The sequence below is a fragment of the Rhineura floridana genome, chromosome 15 (genome assembly GCF_030035675.1).
Source record: "Rhineura floridana isolate rRhiFlo1 chromosome 15, rRhiFlo1.hap2, whole genome shotgun sequence".
NCBI classification, from domain to species: Eukaryota; Metazoa; Chordata; class Lepidosauria; order Squamata; family Rhineuridae; genus Rhineura; species Rhineura floridana.
In genome coordinates, this window is record NC_084494.1 from 36,513,638 (window position 1) to 36,537,736 (window position 24,099).

Here is a 24,099-nt window from a genome sequence, read left to right on the forward strand (position 1 = left end):
AAAGCTAGATAGCCACTTTTCACCCCTGTGTGCTCCCTGTCCCATGCTGCCTTGTCTCCTAATTGTGAAACTCACCCATAGCAACTTGTGGATGTACGCAGGAACAGGATTTGTCACTCAAAGGGATCTGTGTATGAGCACTATCATTTCCATGATGATAAGAGGCCCCCACATGACAATAGACTGCTGTCTGCATAGTGGTGATCACCACCACATAGTTATCTGTGTGAGTGGAGAAGGGTGTGATCCTAGCCATGCAGGCTGCTTTAGGTCTTTGCCATGTGTCAAGATTTATAATAATAATAAAATTTTATTTGTGAGTCGCCTATCTGGCCGAGTTAACGGCCACTCTAGGTGACGTACAATAACACAATAAAGATTTATTCATACTTGTTCAAATTCCACATCCATGTCCAAATTAAAGAGAAGTTAACATTTGGGAGGGGACTCACATATTCAGATAACAAGAGCCAGTCTTTACTCTTTTGCGTATAGGTGAAGAATCTCAGAAAATATAGCCAGTTGGGCCATAGGTGTAAAAATGGGGTGGTTGATGCCATTCAGTCAGGCTTGTATTGTTTATAGCCATTGGCCAATATAATGTACCAACTGGAAGGATTCAACATGGTAGCCTTTTTTTAAAAAAAGAAAAGCTTATGACCTTAGTAAAATTATTAGCCATGAAGTCCATCAATAATTAATAGCTTTCACTGGAAAAAAAAACACTACTGCGGAAGCGTATGTGTGTCTTCTCAGAAGTAAATCCCATTGAGTTCAATGGGGCTTATTTCCAGGTGGGTGGGTATAGGACTGTAGTCTTAGTTGTGTAAAAAAGGGGAAAAAGCCAAAAACACATAATACACAGATGTAAGCACAAATTACTGAACAAAAACATATTCTCTGTGCAGTAAAGGTCAAAAGAAATGGAGATGAAAGAGCGTGATTCCATGACGATACTTTACATTATACTGGTATATTGCTTCTATACCTGCATTCACAAATCCACAAAAACAGCTATGTTGTGACATAACATCTGTATCATTACATCTGTATTCTCATAGACAATTCACTAACAGGCAAAAAACCTTGCAGTTTAAGAACGTACCTATAGCCAACAGATATTTCTATCAAACTTTAAAAAGCAGGGAAATTGGGCAGCTATAGTGAATGCACCAGGGGAGCAGGAGACCTGAACTCCTCTCTGAGATATTGTACTGCCCTGCAAATTTGTAAAAATGCAAACACAATTTGGGTTGGTCTTTCACAGTCCAATCCACTTCCTATGTAGCTTGGAAGAATTTGGTAACGTGCCTCTGAGCATATGGTGAGTGGTGGCAACACCTGCCATCTCGAAAGATGGAGAATTACATTTTTGTATGTTTGTTGGTGTTCTTCTTACTTTGCTTCTGTCCTGTGTTACTAATGTTTCTACAGAGAATCTAACCTAGAAAATTATATTTCTCTCATTATTCATCCTAGAAATGTATGTCAAATTTATTTTTATTAATTTCAAAGCCTTTTTATTGGTCAATGTCATATGATGGTGAAGACAGCCTTCCTTCCCTGTTTGTTGAATGTTTCAATTTAACATTGTGGAATGCGAAAAATCCATGCTGGCTATAGTATACAGCCACTCTTGTGGCTATATTACAATGGTTGTCTTGTAGCCTTTGTTGGCTGCTTGTGGGCATGGAACAACAGTCCAGTATCCACTTCTTCTAGAAGTTCTGCAACTTCTTCAACATTGTCCTGAGTAATTAATTAATAAGATTTTCGGTTTCTATTCTCTGCATAGAAAGGCTACAACTTTTGCTTCACTAGATCAGGAGTTTGTAGCTTTCAGGCACATAGGATTTATTTAATTTTTTTAACTAGAACCCTGAGGTCCACCAATCAGAGGTATAGGCGCAAATTATGACTCAGCTGGGTGGACATAAAGTAAGAATTAAGAAACTGGATGCCGCTGAGTTCAGGAATTTGAGATCAGTATCGGACCCAAGCTCACAAATCCTTTCATACAAAAATCCACACCTGATTTCCCTAACGAGCTTTCTTTGTCAACAACCTATAATTTGGGGTGGATGGGGATGCAAGAGGGACTTTTTAGTTGTTGGTATTGCTATACAATTGGGAGTTGGAACTCCTTGACGTTCTTTTACAAACAACTTTTTTATGACCTTCTAAATATGTCCGCTACATTATGCAGTGTCCATAGTCACATTTGATTCTTTATATGATGCTTAAGCCATCAAGTAAAATGCTGAACCTTCTGGAACAATTTCAGTAAGTTGTATTAGTTTATTGAGCTCTGCACCTAAAACAGATTTAATTGTTTTTCTGAGTGAACCATCACACATTGCTAATGACAAATGCTCCAGGACATCTCTCACTGACAAAACCATATATCCAAATAGAGCTCTGTTGGCTTTCAGCATGCGTTCCTTCCTTTCATTACAACTTGTACTGTTCTGTTGAGGATCGAAAATGATTTTAGTTGCAATTTGAGAATCCTACTATCCAATTTATGTGAGGGTCTCTCTGACAATCTTTCTGCCTGAAACTTGGTGTCAGTGACTTTTTAAATGCAAAGTAATTTGGAGAAGAACCTTACTATATTTGGCAAGGCAAGATAACCAGTGGACAAACTACTCAGTTCTAGCTTCTCAGTTGTTTTTCACTAAGAGTTTTGAAATATGCCTATCATGCACTTTAATCCACTTCACGTTTGGTTCTGCACCTTGTGAGGTCTGGATGGATAAACCTGATGTTTGTAACATCAGTCAACTTCCAGAATTGACAAATGCATGGACTTCTGTAGTCTGCTATAATGCAATACCTGGTTAATTGTTCCTTTATGAGAACGGAAGCCTTTTGTCCCACCTGGCATCTGTTTTTCTTTTAACTGTTTCAAAGACTTGGCCCATTGGTGGTCTTCCAAAGATAATTATGTTGTCCAATCTGTGCAGAGAATCCACCATTTTCAAAGTAAACTTTTGGGTGACTTGATAAGTTCAACATATATTTCAAGTACCATGGAAGGTAATGAGCGTAGTTGGTCCTATCGTATGCAGAATATCAGGGAATTAAAGCTTCTCTGCTTTCAAGATGCAATTTTCAATTCCCTTCTATTGTCACCCCAATGCAATTTTAAAAGGATACCCCAAAATAAAGACATGTTACTGTTGCTTGCTCGCATATGTTGCACAAACGCGCAAACAAACTGACCACACATTTCAATGTGTTGCTGCACATTATACTTTTATATACCTTTAGGGTTCTGATCATTGCCATTAAGTCCTCAGCAGCTTCCTAGTCTTGCCTAAGCTTTTTTCCTGAACAGAATGGAGAAATCCATCCTACACACTCATATGCAGGCTTCATTCATTAACGTGTGCAGATGAACTCCTTGATTGTATTGCTGGCCCTCTGTTACTGCATGTCATGATCCTCTGGCAAAAACTCAAGATTCAATGCACGTGTCTCTAAGGCTGAAAAGTATTAGCCTGTAATACTTAATGGGACACATGTTGGTCTATAATATGCAGAAGGCGGACAAAAACTCAGATTCTATTAAAGACTATGTCCATAGGTAAAATCTAAAAAACAAGTTGTATAGCTCTTTGTTTAGCATCTTCTCAGTGGTGATCCCTGTCCAATTATTACAATACAGTGAGGAATATTCCGGTCAATTTGAACCTGGTTGGGCAAACAAATGTGAAATATATAGCCCCAAAGTAAGTATTAACACGGTGTGGGACCGCAATACCTTGTGGAACGCCTCTCCCGCTATGAACCTACCCGCTCACTTCGTTCAGTATCTAAGGCCCTTCTCCGGGTACCAACTCACCAGGCTGCCTGGAGGACTGTTACTAGAACTAGGGCCTTTTCTGTGGTGGCCCCCGAATTATGGAACAGCTTACCGGAGGAAATACGCCTGGCGCCTACGGTTCTTTCTTTTAGGCGCCAGGTTAAGACCTGGCTGTACTCCCAGGCATTTTAATGTTCAATGTTTTATGTTTAATGTTTTAGTTTAATGTGTTCCTTTCTGTTACTGATTTTATTCTATATTGGATTTTAATCTCGTTTTGTACACCGCCCAGAGAGCTATTAGCTATGGGCGGTCTAGAAATGAAAATAAATAAATAAATAAATAAATAAATAAATAAATAAATTTTGCTTTTTTAAAAAACAACACAAATTGTTTCAGTAAAACAGTGCCAGTGGCTATTATGGCTAATAATTTTATTAGGGTCATAGATTAATTGGGGGGGAAAGGCTACCTTATTTAATCCTTCAAGATGATACTAACCATCCCTTCTGGTCTGTAAACTAATAATGAAATACATTATTATTACTAGCCATTAACTCTCAGTTGTACATGATAGTACAGCAGTATTTTTAATAGTCAAGTGTACTTGTTGTAATGTAATACCCTTGCTGGTTGTGCTCACCAATTAGATTATGAGCTAGCTGAAACTAAATGGGCTTGATGCAACAAAATCCCCATTTAGTTTAAAAGCTCACAGGATGGGCTGTGATCTGATAACACCCTTTCCCACTCCTCTTAACCAATTTCCCTTCTCCGTAAGGTTCTTGTGTGGCTAAACCAACCCATATGATCTCCTTGGAGGAAGGATTGAACTTGCGACTGCAGTCTGTGGCTTCCAACAGGCTGAAGGCTATTTTTGGAAAGGGTGGGAGAAAGTTTGATGCAGGGATTTGTTCGGTATACAAGCTTGAGGAGTGAGAAGGTGGACCTCACAACAGCAATTGTATGAGTCTAGCTCTGGCAGATATCTATAAAATTATTTACACCATCAACTCTCAAAAAGGCCATTTACAATTTCACACTGAACAAGTCAAACAGGATTTATATGAAAGGCAACAAACCAAACTTTAAAACTAGAAAATCAGAACTTGATGCCTAAACATTTGTCTCCTTAGACACTTTATCCCTGACCTTAAAAACATTTTCAAGGGTCAATTACAGCAAAAAAAAAAAATACAATGTCTTAAGTTTGTTTACTGCAGGGCTTGAATAAAGAAACATGACAGGATTGTATATTTTTAAATCTTAATGACATAGTTGCACTTTGTAATCAAAAGTTTCATTTGGATTGTGTTTGTGAAATATTTAGTGCAACAGAAAGTGTGGCTCAGCCTGTGTTTTTGTTCCCATTGGTTTTAATTCTCATGCTACTAATTTGGTTAATCCCCCACTATGTCTCAAGCTGTGGGTGCAGACCTATCTGCTGCCTTCAAAATCCATTGCATTAATCAAGTAGACAGCTTGGCAAGAGGCAAACAGAAGTGAGCAAGAGTCAAGGATGACAAGCAAAGGTGTCAAGACCACAGACAAAGCATGCCGGGTGGATGTAGACCAAGAGCCAGGAAGCAAGGACCCTCAAGGGTTGCTCCAGTACACCAGAAGGTTATGGAGCAGGGGACTACAGCTGGAAGGAGTTGTGCACGGTAGTCTGGCAAAAGGTTGAAGTGGTATTGTCCTGGGCACTTTGCTAACTGAGGTCGTAGAAAGTCGTTGGGGAAGGACTAAGATTATTCATGGGATTTGGTAGTTCCTGCCCAGGGCTACCTTGCACTGGGTGTGCATGCATATGTCTGAGCCATTTGTGCAATGTCACGTTGTTTTTTTTTAAAAGCCTAACTAATTATATGCAAAATTATACACAAAAATACATGTGTGTATAATACATACAAAAGAGTCACGTGGTGCTATATTTCTGCAGCATAATTTTATTTGTATTCATAAGCATTTTCTAGAGTTACATGCATTGTTGTGTGTATATGTGTTGGCTACTTTAGGAAACCTGGAGTGTATATTCGTATAATAATGTGTATAACATGTGAGAATTGTTTGTGTTTTTAGCAGAACCAGTAAAAAACTACCCATTTCTCATCAAGATCAAGGAGTGAGATGGAAATTAGAAAAAAATATGTGTGGATAAGCTCAAAACGGAGATTTTCAGAAAACTCTATCCCTAAAAGTGGCTCCCTTGGCAAGGCTGTTGCCCCTTGAGGTCTGGTCTAGTGGTGAAGGGGCAGCCACAAGCCCATAACAGCCTTTCTGCAGAGCCACTGGAGGTATAGATTGTTCTTTATTTCCAATGTGTTTTGATATGTAATGTTTTTCAAGAGAAAATATTCTTGTCTTGTCCAGATACTTATAATTTATTCCTAAAACGTGGTAAAGAAATTGCCCTAAAATTCAGCGGCTACAGCTAATTCAGGTAGATTTAAACTCTTGCAAGACCTTGTGGCTGTATCCTCTGGAAGGCTGCACAGCAGCAACTGGATATGGCCACAGATATGACAGTGCTTCAGCAAGTATTCTGGTTGTTTTTTAAACAGCAACTCTGGCTTAGAGGTGTGAGTGCTGTTAAAAATAAGAAATGAGGGGGAAAATGAAAACCAGGGGAAGTGGAATGGCGTGGCTGGAAAACGAGGCTAGGAAAAGAGAGACAATGACAGAAAGGCACTTGTCGATTCACTCCGCTTTCTGCCAGCCAGCACCTGACTGATCTGGGCAGCCTCCTGCCTGCGCAGCGAGAGGCCTGAAGGCTGCTTCGACACATGAGCATTGGGGCAAGACAGAGCTGGCACATGTTCTGATTCAGCTGTCAGTCTGCTGGTGTATATACCATCCTGTGAACTTAGAAGCCCACTGTGGGGGAAGAACCCTCTGGGACCATCCCAAAATCACAACATCCGTCTTTACTTTTGATCTGCATCGCACTTACTGTCATCTGTGACCCCCTGAGCTAGTTAGAGTGGGCGGGATTGAGGAGTGAGCATATATCTGTTACCTCTGTTGCATAAATGCACTGCTCCATCTGGTCTGGGATGATGTAGATGGGGTGATAGGTGCCTTCTTTGGGGTATCCTGCAGGAACAACGGACCGGATGGACTCAGGTTTTTTGCTGTAGCGAAGGAAAAAGAAGGAAGGGATGTGTTAAAAACTGAAGGATGGGCTTCATTCTCCCACAAAAGGGTGTGGGAGGGGGCTGGTTAGGGAAATACAGTAAAGGAAATATAGGGCCCGTCCATACCGCTGTATAATCTGCAATGTTATACCTTTGTGTCTTCATTAATTCACCATCGTCCATATGTTGTTGCAAGCTAGTACAGATTTTCGTGTTAACAAATCCGTATTAGAAATACCACTGAAAAACTGATATGCTTTCCTAAACCGATAATCAATCGCATTAAGGTCCGTGGGCTCAGATGTAATGCCACTGACTTTCCCGCAATAGGCGGCCCATGGGCTTTCCTTCGTCATATTTCAAGCCCCTTGTCTCCTCCTCACACAAGAGCACAGCTACAAACCTGCGCATGCATGGGAATTAGAAAAAAGATGTGTGTTTCTGTGCTCTTCCAAAAAAGCGCATGAAAAGCAAACTACTGTTATGGACCAATCATGAAAAGGGGCGGACTTAGGGGAGTAGCCAATGCCCACATGTACAGATGCTTGATAATTGGGTTTTCACAATAATCTGACCACATATATGGATCTGGAGGCCACCAACCAAACATGGAAAACGCAGGTTTTGTGGTGAGGTATGGATGGGCCCACAGTCTGCAGTACTAAGCTGTAGTGGACTGGTTCAAAGCAGGCCTTGATTACAGTGGTGATTTTCAGTCCAGGTATAAAAACAGTTTAGTGCAGCAAGTTAAAACACCCAATCTGTACAGGACCTTGCAACTTTACACAAAAGGCCCTCTTAAATAGGAAGGAGAGCCAGTGTGGTGTAGTGGTTAAGGTGTTGGACTACGACCTGGGAGACCAGGGCTCGAATTCCCACACAGCCATGAAGCTCCCTGGGTGACCTTGGGCCAGTCACTGCCTCTCAGCCTCAGAGGAAGGCAATGGGAAACCCCCTCTGAATACCGCTTACCATGAAAACCCTGTTCGTAGGGTCGCCATAAGTCGGAATCAACTTGAAGGCAGTCTATTCCTCATTAAATAGGAAGGTTTTAGTCAGCGAGTCTTTAATGAGGGGGAAAGATGAGCTTCAGGTGACAGCTCCAGAGTTTTGGTGTGGCTACTGAAAAGGCATTCTCCTCATTGCCAAAGCCAAAAAAGTTTCTACTCAGTTCTCATGCTCCTCAGCCTTTCAGACACATTTGACCATTCTCTCCTGTTTAACCCCCTTCATTACATACACCTTATACACTCTCTTTACCCATTGAGCAGGCACACAAGGTTTGGCTTTATGTTTGCCTTCTCTTTCTTTACTCCCCCTGTTTAAAGTCTGTTGCCAAGTCATGACTAGGAATGCATTTTGATAATCTCCCATTTGGATGACTGTAATGTTTTGTATGTGGGTGTGCCTTGGAAGATGGTCTGGAAACCTCAGCGGGTGCAGAATACGGTGGCGAGAGTGTTACCTGGGACCAGGCATTATTCATTCTCTCCTGTACTGGCTTCAGATTAGTTCCTGGGTCCAATTCAAGATGCTGGTTTAGACGTATAAAGCCCCACATAGGCTGGCATCTTGGTGTCTAATGAAATGCCTTTCCCCATTTGAACTTACCCATACCCCACAGACTATTGCCAGCACATAACTCTGGGGCTTAAAAACTTGCACTGGCTGCCCCTATGCTACCAGGCTTCAAGGTTCTTATACTATTTTACAAAGCCCTTAACAACTTGGGTCCAGGATACCTTAAGAACCTCCTGAGCCAGTGACACCCCATGACTTGGACACACATCTGGTATCCACCAGGAGCTGTCTGTTCAGTATTTTACGGAGCTCCCTTCCAGTTGAAATTGTTTATTATTAAATTTGCATCCTGCCCTTCCTCCCAAAGGAGCGCAGAGTGGCAAACAGCAAAATGCTAATACAGTACAATTTAAAATTAAAAAAAAAATATTTAAAGTGCTTAAAACCATTAAAAACTATCTAAAACATTTAAAAACATTTAGAACATATAAAAACATTTATAATCAATCACATATCCTCACAGTTATTAATTTCATAGTTGCCATGGCCAGTATCTCTCAGCCATCAAATGCCTCAGTAAACAGGAATGTTTTTAAATTCCTCTTGAAACTCACCTTGACTTGGGCTTGGTAGCTCACCAGCAGCCAATGCAGAACTCAGGACCAGTGACACATGTTCCCATTGGGCTGCCCTACTTACCCAACCTAGCAAGCACATTCTGCATTAGCTGTAACCTCTGGACCGTCTTCAAGGGCAGCCCCATGCAGAGTGCATTACAGTAGACCAAGCACAAACAAGAATGGCCACAGCTGGTGAACCAGCCTAAGCTGGGCATAAGCACTCCTAGCCACAGAAGCCCTGAGATTCCAGTGACAAGTTGGAATCCAGGAGTACTTCCACTTTAATACTGTAGCCAGACGCATGTTTGGCTTCACCTTTGGCAGGTAGATCCAGGAACTCAGTCTTGCTTGGTGGGCCCTGCCTTTCTGGGAAATAAACTCTGCTGAGAACCCATTGAACCTCTTCTGGTAAAGAAAAATGACAAAAAGAAGGCCTTACAGCCAGCAAAGAAGAGAAACAGGCAAAACCCTGTCAGTTCTTTTGGATCTCCTGTCAACCAAGGTCAACTCCAGCTTCAAGATCAACTCCAGCTTCAAGCAGAAGTAGCAACAACTCAAGATCAGGTGGATCAGGCCAATGGCCCATCTAGTCCAGCATCCTATTCTCACAGTGGCCAATCAGATGCCTATGGGAAGTGTGCCAGAAGGACCTCAACGCAACAGTATGATGAACATGGTTTTTCAGATACCGCTTGTGTATTTGGCAATTGTACCTTTTCAGGAATAGTTTGTTTCTGTTAAGTATTTCTGTTTGGCCCCAACAGAATAACATCTGGGTTCTTATTTTGTTGTTGTACAGTAGTTGTAGTCTGTCATATCTTTTCTCCATCAAGTTTGGTATAAATTGTCTCTACAGGCTCTAAATGTGCTAACTCTCACACTCCTCTGCATCAGTTACAGAAATGTTCACAACTTCTCTTAGCTTGGTAATCAGGTAAGGTTATTTTGGAATGATATTAATCTTTAGTGCTAGAATGAGTGTTCAGATTTGTCTACCCCATCTTGTAGCTATCAGTGGTGATGGTACCTTAAAAGAGCAACGTATGGGTCATTCTTTCTTAAGATTTTCTTTGCAGCCTATACGGTGCTCTCTGTCTCACCGTTTCAGTGTAATGTGGGCTAGTGATAACTTGGGGAAAGTTGTAAGATGTCTGGAATTCTGCTGTAAATTTGATTGCATTGTTGGTTACAACTTCACCTGGAATATTAAAGTGAACAATATTCTTCAATTGTGCAATAAGACTGCAGCTGGTAATGTCAAGCAAAGGGAATATCTCATTATACCTTGAACACTAGTCTATGACAATCAGATAATGTCAATCTCTCAACCTCAACTGCTAGCCTTTTCCAAAGTCCATCAAGTAAGGGTGTACTTCTGTTGTGTTGATCTTTATTTATTTATTGCTGTAGTCACAGGACAGGACTTTGTTCTTTATGTCTTTTCCAATACCAACATATTGTCTGCTTGGCTCACTCATGAAATTTGATTAAACCTGGGTGAATAAGGTCTAGGTTTTCGTACTTCATAGATAGTGGTGCAACAATACAGTTCCCTTTTGTGTTACTACGCCTTCCAATTTACTCAATTGTCCACAGTCAGCAAAGTACTTTCTAGTCACCTCTGAAGGATTGCTAATGCGTTCAGGCTATGCTGCAATGATATAAGATTTCTTGAAGTTCTGGATCTTCACGAGTACCATTTTGGCTAAGATGAAACCTCTTTTCAGATGCTGCTAAGGAAGCATGCATAGCATGAACATAAACCTTAACATCCTCAACTTGGAAATGTCTACCTCCTTTGAGGGGCTTCATGAGAAGATGCTATAAAGTTTCCTAGAACGTACTTGGCTACTAGGTTGAATCTCACTATTCTTACTAGGAGATATCATAATGGTGCTTGGTCCAAGTATTTTCTTTTAATTAAAGTCACCAAAGATCTATGGTCTTTTAATCTGTAAAAGATTTCATTTGCCCAAGCACTAGCAAGGCATTCTTTTTCTATTTGCACATAACTTTTTTTCTATTTCAGTAAGAGTTCTGGATTAGAATGTGAATGACTTCCGTTATGAACCATGCAGTTGCAGTAGCACTTCATCAAGCCTGTTGCATTAATGTTAACCATTATGGGGTTGTTGGCATCATAAAACTACAAGATCATGTCTCTTCTGAAGGCAGTCTTGTGATCTGGTCCCCAAAACCAACATGCGGTAGATTTCAATAATGTGTTTAGTGATTGCGCCTCTGTTCAAATGTCTTGCAAATATCAACCCACATAGTTCCTAGTTCCCAGAAAGCATCTCAGTTCTGTAGTATTAGTTGGTGCTGTTAGCCCTCTAATGGCATTCACATTTGCTGGGCATGACTTTGTCCTATAGCTTTGTCCAACTGATACAGCCCTTGTCACATTGTGGAAAGATGACATCAAAGGGCTATCTCCAACACTGTTGAGCCTGTAAGGCACCCTGGTTCTTGAGGGAGGATCAGATGGGTGAAGCAGGTAGGGTGGTTTCTGAAGTGCAAGAGGTGTTAAGTCTGGGTCCAGGGTGAACATGGGTGACAGCAGCAAAGAAATCATATTCCATTTGTGGAATTCCCTCCCTTAGATCTATGTTTGTACCCCCTCACTGACAACCAATGTCAACTGAAGATATATCTGTTCAGTCAGACTTACGTGGTATGAAGGTAATCCTAAACCTCAAAGTAAATTCTATAAAACAGTACACTATTTGATTAAGAAAAACATTTTAGGTATGTAGTTTTTAAATGTTTAAACTTACATTTTTTTAAAAATAATTGATTGTATATTATTTAACTGCATTGTAAATGCCGTGGGCTCTTATGGGAGGAAGAGTGGCCTAGAAAATAAGTACATAAATAATTTCTCTACCACTATTGTATTTTTAAATAGCTGCTGGCAGCAGAGCTATTCTGAGTGGCAAATTAGCTGCTTAAATTTGGCCAGAAGGTGGAGGTACTGGAACTTGCAGAAGCCTGCTGTGATAAATTTGCAAGGTACTTTGTGGAAAATCATTCACATTTGTGCTGAACTTGCTGCTACTTGTTATACAAAGCACTAGCTGCTCAGGTTATAATGGGATTAGCTTCAGTTGTTGCGGCCTGAGGATGCAGAGACTAGACTTGAAAGTGCCCAGCATACCACATGTAGCCTTGCCCATCATGGCTAGCAAGAGTCAACCAGAAGGGACTGACTAGGTGGGTCCAGGAGGTGGAAAATGCTCCTTTCACAAAACGATAGCCCCATTATCTCAGTGAAGGCTGGTCCATTAAAGCAAATGGGGCACTGCTCCACCAACCTCCATCTGTCCTCAGCCAGCCCACATTTGCCTGCCATCTTATAACCAGTCAGGTTGGCCCTGGCTGTCATTGGCTCTGGCTGCACCCTGCCTTCTGCCCCACGAGTCCGTGGGCACCAGCCACCACTGCATTAACCCTTAAGGATGTGGTGGTGTGTTCCCAGTTCAAGAAGCCCTCCCTGCACCCATAGGTATTTGGTAACTACCACCCAGTCACAAATATCCCATTTTGGGGCACAGTATTCAAGAAGGTGGTGGTCACCCAGCTCCAGGAATGCATGGAAAAAGTGGACTAACTGGACCCATTTCAATCTGGCTTCAGGCCTAGATTTGGCACTGAAATGGCCTTGCTCTCCCTGGCTGATGAACTTTGTCAAGAGAGACAGAAGTCGCCTGGCAATTCAGCAGTAAAGCAAGGTCACAAAGAACAGGCAGGCTTGTGCATACCACATAGACATGCAGCTGGACCCTCCACCTAACTATTCCCAAACCATCTTGAATTGCCTTAGAATGCTTTCTGCACTGCTGCTAATATTTAATGTTTCATTTCATTGCAAGTGGTTGTAAAATATAATACACAATTGACACATAAGACACTTAGAAGAACATTTGAGCTTCTTGTCAACTTTGGGTGTCTTGTGATTGCTATAAATAGGGGAGAGAAAACTGAAGATAGTGCAATTATCAGTTCTAGATTATGGGAGGTTTACACTTGCATTTCAGAATTGCAAGCAAGCACCAATTTAGCCTCTCTCTAGAAAAAAAAACCTCATAGGTATACTCCACAACATGCAGCATAAAATAAATTTGGAATTTGACACAAATTACTCTTCAGAGTGGGAGCATTTCCACGTCTAAATTCAGTATTAACAGCACATCAGAGGCTTGGTTGACCACACTGGACACCTCAGAGACAACTAAAATCCAAAGAACTACACAGCAATTTCCATATGCTAAAGAGGGCTTTCTCCGTTAGGAATGTAAGGATTTAAGAATGCAAGAACTGTCTTGCTGGGTCATATCAAGGTGGGTTCATCTAGCTCATTATTCTGTTTCCAAAAGTGTCCAGCCAGATGCCTCCAGGAAAAGAAAAGCTGGAAAATATTGTTGAGACTCTAGGTAGAGGCACACTGTTCTGCCTGTTCCAGTGCACGTCCACCTCTGTTCTCTGAAAACAGGGGCACACAACACTAGTCAAACTCTGCCCCTTTTTACTCTAAAACCTGGTCAGATCAGCTCCAGTGTGATTTTTTTTTTAAAAAACCAGCTTCAGACAGATTTTGCAACCAATTGGTAGATCAACCCATTGCCCCTCCAGGTGTAGCCAATGGAAATGATTTGCTGTAGGTTCAGGCAGAGACAGTAATTGGCTCAACACTTTGCTGTGGACGATCCTGAAGGATGTGAAGTCAGCAGTGGGGAAGGGAGATGTGTGCAGCTGAGGGCAGAGTTGCTTCAAAATGCAGCTAGAAAAAACATTCTCGCTGCTTTTGAAGTGACTAGCGTGCCCACACCCTCCGATTAGTGGTGGTAGGGCTGTTATGGTTACAGCAGTATCTGTCCAGACCTTGGGATTTGACAATGCTAACAGTTCACTGGTGAGAGAAATGTTTCTTAGTGGAGAGCCAATGTCCAGGAAGCAGCAAAACATTCCTAGGTTTCTGAAAACCCATCATCCTCTTTTGGAAAAGATAAGCCCTCCTGAGTGAAGGGAAGAACTGATGAAAACCTGTTGCATGAACAGAATGGTTGTGTTTTTCAGGCAGACTGAAAATGACATAGGCAGAAGAACTAAGCTGTTCCAAAATCTGAAGTTCCAAGACAAATCTTGGGGAGCTGATTACAGAAATGACCATTAATTTTTAAGAGCTACACTATATTAAAAGATCTGAGGACAATAGAAAGTACTATAATAGCAAATATTTAAGCAATAAGTATAGTGATAAGTGAAGAAATGTTGCATGCCCCTGCGAAACAATAACAAACGTATGTAATAATAATAATAATAATATGGATGAACTTGATGTAGATGTATCAGATGAACAATTTTCTCTAGGTCCCAGAAGAACGCATGTGGGATTTCATGAGCAAAATGGATTAAAATAACTTATTTATTTATGATTTGATTTATATCCCGCCCTTCCTCCCAGCAGGAGACCAGGGCAGCATCTTGAAACCATTTTGGAAGAGGTGCATGAGATTAAGAAAATTTTAATACAAAGTATGAAACAAATCTTGAGAAGAACAATATAATGATTATACCTCAATCTCCAAGCAGTGAGAGGTTTCAGGAGTTCCAGCAAATACCTTGGGCTTATTTCACTAGAGACTGATGGCATTTTGTGTAACACACACACACGCGTGTGTACTTAATTTGGGGGAGCTTCTGGATCCATGTCTGTCACTAGAGGCTCAAGTGAGCTCTGTGGCCGGGGGTGCTTTGTTCCACCTTTGGCTGGTATGCAAACTGCGACCGTTCATGGACCATGACAACCTCACCACAGTGGTCCACACACTGGTAACCTCAAGACTCAATGACTACAATGAGCTTCATGTGGGACTGCCTTTGTATATATTACAGAAGCTGCACTAGTGCAGTATGCAGCAGCCAGTCTGCTTACGGTGCAGATTACTGGCAATGTATTACCTGCCGCTGAAAGAGCTGCATTGGTTGCCAGTTTCAAGGTATTTGTGTTAATTCACAAAGCCCTAAAACAACTTGGGCTCAAAGTACCTTCAGGACCATCTGACTCCCTGTGTTCCATCTCGATCACTAAGATCTCTTGATGAGAGACTTTTGGTGGTTCCCCACATCCCTGAGGGTCAGTTGGCCTCCCCCAGGGACCGAGCCTTTAATATGGCACACCCTGCCTTGTGGAACTCCCTACCGATAGAGGTTTGGCAGGAACCATCCCTCCTTTGTTTCAGGTGTCTTTTAAAAACAGAACGTTTTCTGCCACCCTGGGCTCCTGCTGGGAGGAAGGGCGGGATATAAACCAAATAATACTTTTTAGACAGGCCTTTGTATGTTGTATGCTGACAATGTCCTTTATGAAAAGTGCAGCCTATAACTAACGAACTAACTGTCTGGGCATAAGATGGAAGGCTCACAGTATTAATACGCCAATAGATCCTGCTCTCGCATTAGGTTTCTAAGGGGATCACCACAACTATGGTTTTGGATTCTGCACAGATCCCAGCACGTTCGGCTTCTGTGTCTCTTCCCATATCTTGTTCCAAGCCTGCCAGTTCATTTGTTCTCTTCCACCCAGTGGCAGCTGGTGCCCCATAGGCCTGGTGGGACAGAAGGTCGGGCAGTGGTACTGACAGCCCACCTTCAAAAGGGTTCGATGTGAACCCGGCTTTGCCATTTTAAAGATGCTGTTTGGATTCAAACCACACTTGTGAACAGACCAAGTGGGGTTCCCTTATAGATTGAACGAAAGGGGGGTAAGAGGTAGGAGCTGAGAGATCTCTCGTACTGAGAAAGTGGAAATCTTACTCTCCTCTCTGCATCCATAGTGCATGCACTCTTTTTTTTTGAAAGCCCCACTATGCAGCCCTACAGATCCCCTAGTGGCACTGGCACATTCAAATTTATTTGAGTTGTACACCCCTGCTCTGTTCTTGTGGAGAACTTGGGAGAAAGACACACAAACTTTACTTCCTGAAGTGCTTGTTAAAGCAAACATTACTAGACAAAAAGCCTGCTCCATCTGTTACAAAGGTGACTTTGTGCACCAGATATGGGAATATTATCTTAACTTTCTCTAGAGGGGTAGCCACATTTGTCTGCTACATCAGAAACAACTAGGAGGCTTGTGGAAAATGAAATGCAGAACACTTCATGTCCTTTTGACCTCACTGTTTACAACAGGGATGGGGAACTGAATCAGGCCAGATGGCTGGATCCAGAACTGGTCCACCCTCCACAGGCCATTTTGACAGGTGGGTGAGGTTGCCCGCCTGTCAATCACCTGATGTCATACGATGTCAGCTCATTCAAAGTTCAAGCTGCAAGAGCAGGCAGAGGCTGATTTTCAGTCTTAGTACTGTGGTCCCATTGGTTTATTATAAACACCCAGTAAACTTTAGGATAACAGCAATATTAATGATCACCCAACATTTCTAAAATAGGGCTATTAATGTCTACATAGAAGCCCCATTGTATTCCATAGGACTTAACGTTAAGTAAATGTGTATAGGATTGCAGCTTTATTTTATTGATTCTGAGGTGGAGAACTGCCTTTTTAATCATTTCGTCAGAAGAATTATTTTAAAAGGGCTTTAAAAAGCTGGTGCCTCTCCATACAACTTCTATGAGGAAGGAGCAGCCAAGCCCCAAATTGGGAGTAAGGAAGATTGGCAGTAGTGATGGGTAAAAGAAACTTGCACACACACACCCTTTCTGCCAACTTTCCCCAAAACCAAATTAAAGGAGAAGCTTGAGGGTTCTTTCCTGTCTTTCTTGTGCTGCTGCAGCTGGCCAACAAAGGGTGTTGAGGGGCAGCCAAAAATACTTAGGGGCACATTGGTGAGGGTAACCAACCCCTGTGCTGCCCTCTACTGTACTCTGTTATTTTAAAAAAACGTTGAATAAACAGAAGGTCCCAAGTTCAACCCCCAATGGCATCTCCAGGCATGGCTGGGAGTGTCCCCTGTCTGAAATCCTAAAGGGCTGCTGCCAGTCAGTGTAGACAATACTGAGCTAGATGAACTATTGGCCTGATTTGGTATAAGGCAGCTTCAAAAGCAGCCAGACTGTTTTCTCTGGCTTCGGTTTAAAATGCATTTAAGACATCCTTGCCCATGGCTGGACACAGTTCCCTTCCCCGCTGCTGATCTCAGACATTTTAGAACTGTCCACAGCCAAGCGCTGGGCCAGTCACTGTCTCTGCTGTACCTACAGCAAAGCGTTTTCATTGGACGCACCACAGAGTGGAAATGAGTTGATCTACCAAACAGTTTTGGTTTCCGCTTCAAGCTGATTTCACAGAGCTGCATTTCCCCAAGTTTTGGAGTAAAAAGGGGCAGTGTCTGACTAGCACGGTGTGTCTCTAGCTTCAGAAAAGCAAAGTGGAAAAGCACTGAAGCCAACACAACCACAAGTGTGTTTCTACCCCTGCACACACACCATCTCTCTAAATCAAGTAATCATGGCTGCTATGCTCTCTGAATGGACAAATGTTGCAAATAGATGCTCTAGATGTGGCTACTGACCTCAACCTCCTGTATTTCTGTGCTGGGATATTTTTAACATCTAGTGCGACTACCTCTCAGAGGTCCCTGTCTGATCTGGTGGAGTTTGGAATGATCCTTGGTATGCAGAGAAGCTCCAGGCTATGAAACAAGTCAGACAATGGTGGCAGTTGCATAGTGAAAGTCACTGACCACAGGTTAGAGTGCATAATTGCACATACCATGTGGTGACAGCGTCAAAGGAAGCATATTTCTCTGCAACAATTGTGTCCTCAGTGAATCGTCCAGCAGAGCAGATAAACAGGCTGATTAGGTCTAGTCTGGTAACGGCAGCCACTCACCACACTGAGACATGCTGTGAGGACAAAATCGCGTGTATTTTCTCTGAACTTGATGTTGCAGTTATTGCAAATCCTGGTGAGATCTCCAGAGCACTTTCTAGTTATATGTTGTGGGAACAGTTTGAGTTATTGTGGATGTGGACAGGACACTTGCAGAAGTTCGGCCAACCATATGCCTTTTCAACCCTTGCCCATTTTGGCTTGTGCTATGTAGCCAAGAGGAATTGACTGGCTGGGTCCAGAGAGTGGTAAGTGCCCCACTGCAAGAGGGAATGGTGCCAGCTGTTTTGAATGAGGCAATAGTGCACCACCTCCTAAAGATCGGATTACTGCAATGTACTCTATGTGGGGCTTAGTCCTGACCCTGCAGCTGATGCAGAATGTAGCAGCTAGTCTGCTGACTGGGACATCTTATCAACATCGCATCTCTGCTGAGGGGACTGCACTGGCTACTAATATGGTACCAGGCACAGTTCAGGGTTTTGCTTTTACCATTTTAACCCCTAAACAACTTGGGACCACATTCCCTAAAGCACTGTTCTTCAACTTTGGGTCTCCAGATGTTGTTGGACTACAACTCCCATCATCCCTGACCATTGGCTCAGCTGGTTGGGGATGATGACAATTGCAGTCCACCATCTGGGGACCCAAGGTTGAAGAAACCTGACCTAAAAGATCGTTGAACAGCAATGAAAAAATAAATCCCTAGTTTTAATTTGGCACATACGGAAATCCAAAACAATTTATGTAGTTCTGCTCTCTCTATCAGCCATAAGAGTTGTCCTCTGGAGCACAATTTAGAGAACCTGTATGCACTTTTATTCCAGTTGGATGCAATCCAGGAAGCTGCCACTCTCCAGACTGGTCATAGAATCAGGACTTTCATGGGTTCTTCTATTAGAGAGAAGCTTGGAATATCAGATTCCTGCCTATCTAAGCACTGGAACTACTGAGAAATTAAGGTTTGGGCACTAGCATCTTATTGGGAGTGTTTCCCTGAGTGGTTAAAGCACTTCATCAGCAATACGTAAACCCATCTAAGCCGTCTGCAAACAGCATTCTCAATCACCACCTGAAGACAAACTGCCAGTTAGACTTTTACTAGACCTGCTACCAGTACCTTTTGTTCTTCCTCTTTTGTTTTAGCATTTCGGCTGAGTCACGATTCTGTGACATTTACGTACTTTCTCATTATTTTGTGAGATTTGGCTGGTCCTAATAAAAGTGGACACTTTCTCATTTAGATTTTTTTCCCTAAGACTCTAACCTGGGAAATTGCCTTTTTTGTAGAATCAGATTTTAACCTGATTTTTTTAAACCAATTGTCTACTGTATTTTAAATGTATTCCATTGAGAACTATGGCTTTTCCCCAGCTTCTCAAAGGGCTTCAGTAAAAAGCAGGATGCTTTGTGCAATGGCTTTAAAAATGAATTCCATCATATCAGTGCCATTTAAAGACACAGAAAAGAATTGTCCTGTGACCTATTTGTCAGGCAAGAGCAGAGTCTCACAGCAGCTGCCCTTGCTCCAGAATCAGCCACTCACTAAGGCAAACAATCTATCCTACAGGAACCAGATAAAATTGATGCCGACTGAAGGAGCTCAGCTGAGCATTGCACAACCCAGGAGCTTCACAGGTCTTGGCTATGTTAATAACTTATCCTCCAATATTTCAGAGATGAACCTGGGACTCTCCTGTGGGTTAAAAGACAGAGGGTTGTATTCAACTAAATCCTACTCAGAGTAGATGCACTGAAATTAATGAACCTAAGTTAGTCATGTTTATTAACTTCAGTGGGTCTACTCTGAGTAAGACTACCCAAAGAGAATGTTTAAACAGAAACAAAGGGTAAGTTACAATTAACAGTCCCTCTGATAGTCTGAAGTGCTGCTCCCTCACTACTGAGCAACCATAGCATCTCCCTTCCTCACATTCTTAGAATTAAGAAGCAAGGCTTGCAAAGTGACTGCATCTCTCCAACAAGGAGCCCTAGCACTTCTGTCTTAAAAAATTAAGCGCTAACCCTCTCCCATTGCCAGCAAACTACAAGTGAAGAATATATTCTGTTCCTATATACACAATCAACCACTTCTTGTCCTACTCCCAATATTCCTTCCTGCAACTCTTCATAAAAACAGTTTTTCCCCACCACAATCCTCACTCACTCATTTTTGTTATAGGAAACATTCCCTTGTCCTTTCCTCCCCATCCCTGCAACCTAGCTGAGCTCAGGGAGGGAAACACTCCCTGTAAGAGAAATAAATCTAGTATTTAGCTCTTCTCTAGCAGGGAAATCCTGAGGGGCTATAGTAAACTAGAATCCTAGATTAAGTCTCCGTTTTGGAGAGGGCATTAACCCCCCACCACACCAATATATAGTTGCATACAATACACCCCTAGCTGGTGGGAAAGTAAGCTTAGAAGAAAAGTAGATCAAGCACAGTGCAGGTTTCAGTTTTTTAGATTAGAAAGGGTGGCATATAAACCACAGGGTAAGGGTAGGCCTCAGCTAAAAGTTTCCGTTTTCCGTTCAATCAAAACCAGTTAAAAACTAGACCAGTCTCTAAAACTAGAATGTAAATTACGACTTAACAGGAAGGGGTAACTTGCACTTTTAAAAGCAATTCAGTTCAAGCGCAGGGGAGGCCTGGTTTCAGCTAAGTATTTTCATTATTGTTATTAAGTTTTAACAACAACAGCAACAATATATATTTTAGTCACTCCAAGTGTCTTACAACAATGTTAAAAACACAAATACACAAAACAGAACAAAAACAACCGCCTGACAGCCACAGGAAGCTTTTGGCAGCACAATAACAATCGATATATCATCTTTACATAAAGTCATTACTTGGAGCCAAAATGATGTCAACGAAGGTGCCAGGTGGACCTCACTGGGGAATGCATTTCACAGATGGGGAGCCACAACTAAAAAAACCCCTCTCCATTGTTACCTCAGACACCTCCTGAGGCTCCCTCAGAGGGGGGGTTCTTTAGAAGGGCCTCAGACAAAGATCTAAGGGTCCAGGTAGGTTCATATCATAAGAGGCAGTCCAGAAGATATTGGGGTCCTGAACTATAAAGAGCTTTAAAGGTCAAACTCAGTACTTTGAATTGGGCTTGGAAGCATACAGGCAGCCAGTGCAGCTGGAATAGAACTGGTGTTCACCTTGAACCTGTCAACAGTCAGGCAGTCGCATGCTGCACTACCTGAAGCTTCCAAACCATTTCCAAAGGTAGCCCCATGTAAAGCATAAATCCAGCCTTGAGATCACCAGAGCACAGATTACAATAGTGAAGTTATCTCTGTCCACGTGGGGTTGTAATTGGGCTATCAGCCTAAGTTGATGGAGGGCACTATGTGCTACTGAGGCCACCTGTTCCTCAGGTGACAGCAATGGATCCAGGAGAACCTCCAAACTACAAACCTGCTCCTTCAGAAAGAGTGTGACCCCATCTAGAGAAAGCCATACACCACTCAGCTGGTCAGAGGAACCACCCACTAAGAGCATTTACTAGCCTTCATCTAGTCTATTATCACAACCAGGCACTGATTCAGTACATCCACTGTCTCACCTGCAGAAGATGAAAAGGAGGAAAAAAAGTGTGTGTCATCAGCATACTGACGACAACACACTTCAAAACTCCGTATGACCCCACTCAGTGGTTTCATGCAGATGTTAAGCGGCATAGGGGGCAGAACCCACACAGCTGAGCAGTGCTTCCCAAGAACCACCTTCTGAAGCTGGTCATCCAAGTAGGAATGGAACCACTGCAATGTGGTGCCCCCAATTCCAGAAGGATACCATGTCCAGAGAAGAGTACTATGTTCAGAGTGTGACTCTGTAGATCCTCAAAAGCTGCAGAGAAGTTGGGGATCAACTGAGTCACACTCTCCTTGTCTCTAAACTTCTTTGGAACTGCCATCCTTTCAATTTTTATATAAAAAAATGATAAGCAGGTGTGGGGAATCTTTGGCCCTCCAGATGTTGCTGAACTACAACTTGCATAATCTCTGACCATTGGCCATGCTTGCCAATGTGAAAGGCATTCTAATATTTGGAATCTTCCAAACGTTTGTAGTAAAAAAGAGATTGCAGCCAGTGGAAATGGACTTTGGAGCAACTGATCAGAGTAGTACCAAAGACTGACCAGATGTTTGTACTTTTAAGTTACGTTTATTATGTTGTAATCAGATGCTCTGAAGGTGGATTTTAAGTTCACTGTAGTGAGGGGAAGTGACCTCCTAACCCCATTGCTGAACTTCTATAGATGCTTAACTCACCTGCTTATCTTTACATGCTTCAGCACTTGGACTCTTTTACAATTGCAAAGCATCTTTTGCTGTTCCCATGAGTAGCCCCCACTTCTGTGGGATCTTCCTTTATTTATTTGTTTGTTTGTTTCCTGCCCTTCCTCCCAGCAGGAGCCCAGGCCTTCAGTCTTCACAGCCTCCTTCCCCATTTGTCAACTAGTTGTGCCCTAAAATCTCACCTCCTCTCTATCTACTAAATGATGGTGCAATTCATCAAGCAATGTTTAGCTACATTTCCCATGAATAGCTTTTCCACACAAAGGCATTACGTTATGCAGTTTGAAACTTGGCTATCATAGCACTCTCTACTCCCGCAGTAATTCTTGTGGTTGCAGAGTCTTAAGACTGATACCTTTGTTAGAGGAACACGCACCTTCACAGCAGGAACATCTCCAGAGCTTCTTAGAACCATGATGCTCACGTGGGAATGAAACCATTTAAGTTTCTTTTTGTAGGCATGCCCTAGTTAATCAGTTGACTGGAGGTGGGTTGTGAAGGAAAAATGGGTACTTGTACAGACAGGGTCAAACATCAGAGTATGCAACCCCTCCCCGTTAATTCCATTTTTAACCCATAACTTACAATTAAAGTCAGAAAAGAAAAGTATCTGAGAACACTGCCAGAAACTAAAATTCCATGTTATTTGTGCAAATAGCTATGGCGACTGGCACATCCCGACTACCTCCACCACAACACCCACACTGCTCGGTTTACAAAACAAGAGGTGCCAGGGCTCACTTGGAAGCTGCCCCTTCTACAAAAGCACCACCCCCCCAAGTCTAAGATAGAAACAATGGGCAGTGATGAATCACAGCTGACAGAAAGGCACTCTACCCCTGCTCAGAGACATTACTTATTACTATGTCTCAAATTAAGTGGTGCTTCCCCCCTCCCCCCACCTGAATTTGGTTTCTGGAGGCCTGCAGCCATTTCACAGTATTTGTGTTTATTTTCAAATATACAGGTTGAGCATAGGTGGAGATCCAGCTTAAACACTCTAACAGATATCCAACGTCCACATTAAAACTCTAGGAAGACAGCCACACCCTAAGGTGCTTCCAGAGTCCCAAAATTCAGCTCTGTGTCTGTTCTTATTCTTCCTCCAAAACTGCAGCCTTGTCCTTCCCTCCCCCCTGCCTTAGTCAGTATAATGACATCATTCCCAAGCAAAGGAGATGTGAAGGTAAGCCACTTTTCAGAACAGGCTCTGGCTGTTTTCTAGTCATCAGAAAGATGGTCTAAGAATGCCAACATATCAACTTACTTCCCTTAACAAGAGGAATAGAAGGTGGAAAGGTTCAAAAGTTTACAAATGCATATGCAAAATGAGTGCCTGGCCTGCTTAGAGAGTGTGAATTCCTGCACTTAGGAAAAACAGGCTCTGTTTTAAAGCAGCAGCAAAAAGCCGCCCCCCAAGAAAGAGGGGAAAGCCTATGCACACAGCAGCTTTTTAAGTTTGTGTTTTTCTTTATTGTTGTAGGGCTTTCTGAGTCCAGTTATGTAGGCCCCAGTGAGTGTCAACTGCAAGCAAGCCTTTATTAGTTCCTTCTTCAAAAAAACAAGACAACTGAATCCTAATGGTAGCATCCCATCTACATCATCAAACAGTTCGGTACCAGCAGCAGACAAACATGTGGACACTGAATTCATTAATTCAAGCAATATCTGACAGTGAGAAAGGACAGTCAAATGGTGTCAGTGAAAGAGAAGCAGAAAGCCTGTCCAGATTATTCTATAATCTTAAAAGGTTGTATAATCTTAGAAGAGAGCATGGCTGTGACTATCATGAAGGGAACCCTACACTTCTGAATTTGCTACAACACTACTGATGTATATACAGATTGC

The 24,099-nt window shown here is 42.3% G+C and overlaps 1 protein-coding gene across 2 annotated transcripts in view; it reads right to left on the reverse strand.

Annotated features, from left to right (window-relative positions):
* The window catches only part of DLL3 (delta like canonical Notch ligand 3), a 92,536-nt gene that overhangs the window by 13,031 nt on the left and 55,406 nt on the right, over positions 1-24,099 (reverse strand). For both annotated transcript variants that reach the window (XM_061597933.1, XM_061597932.1), the window contains exon 8: positions 6,825-6,939. In XM_061597933.1, coding sequence (XP_061453917.1) covers positions 6,825-6,939 — 115 coding nt within the window. The remainder of the gene's footprint in view (positions 1-6,824; positions 6,940-24,099) is intronic.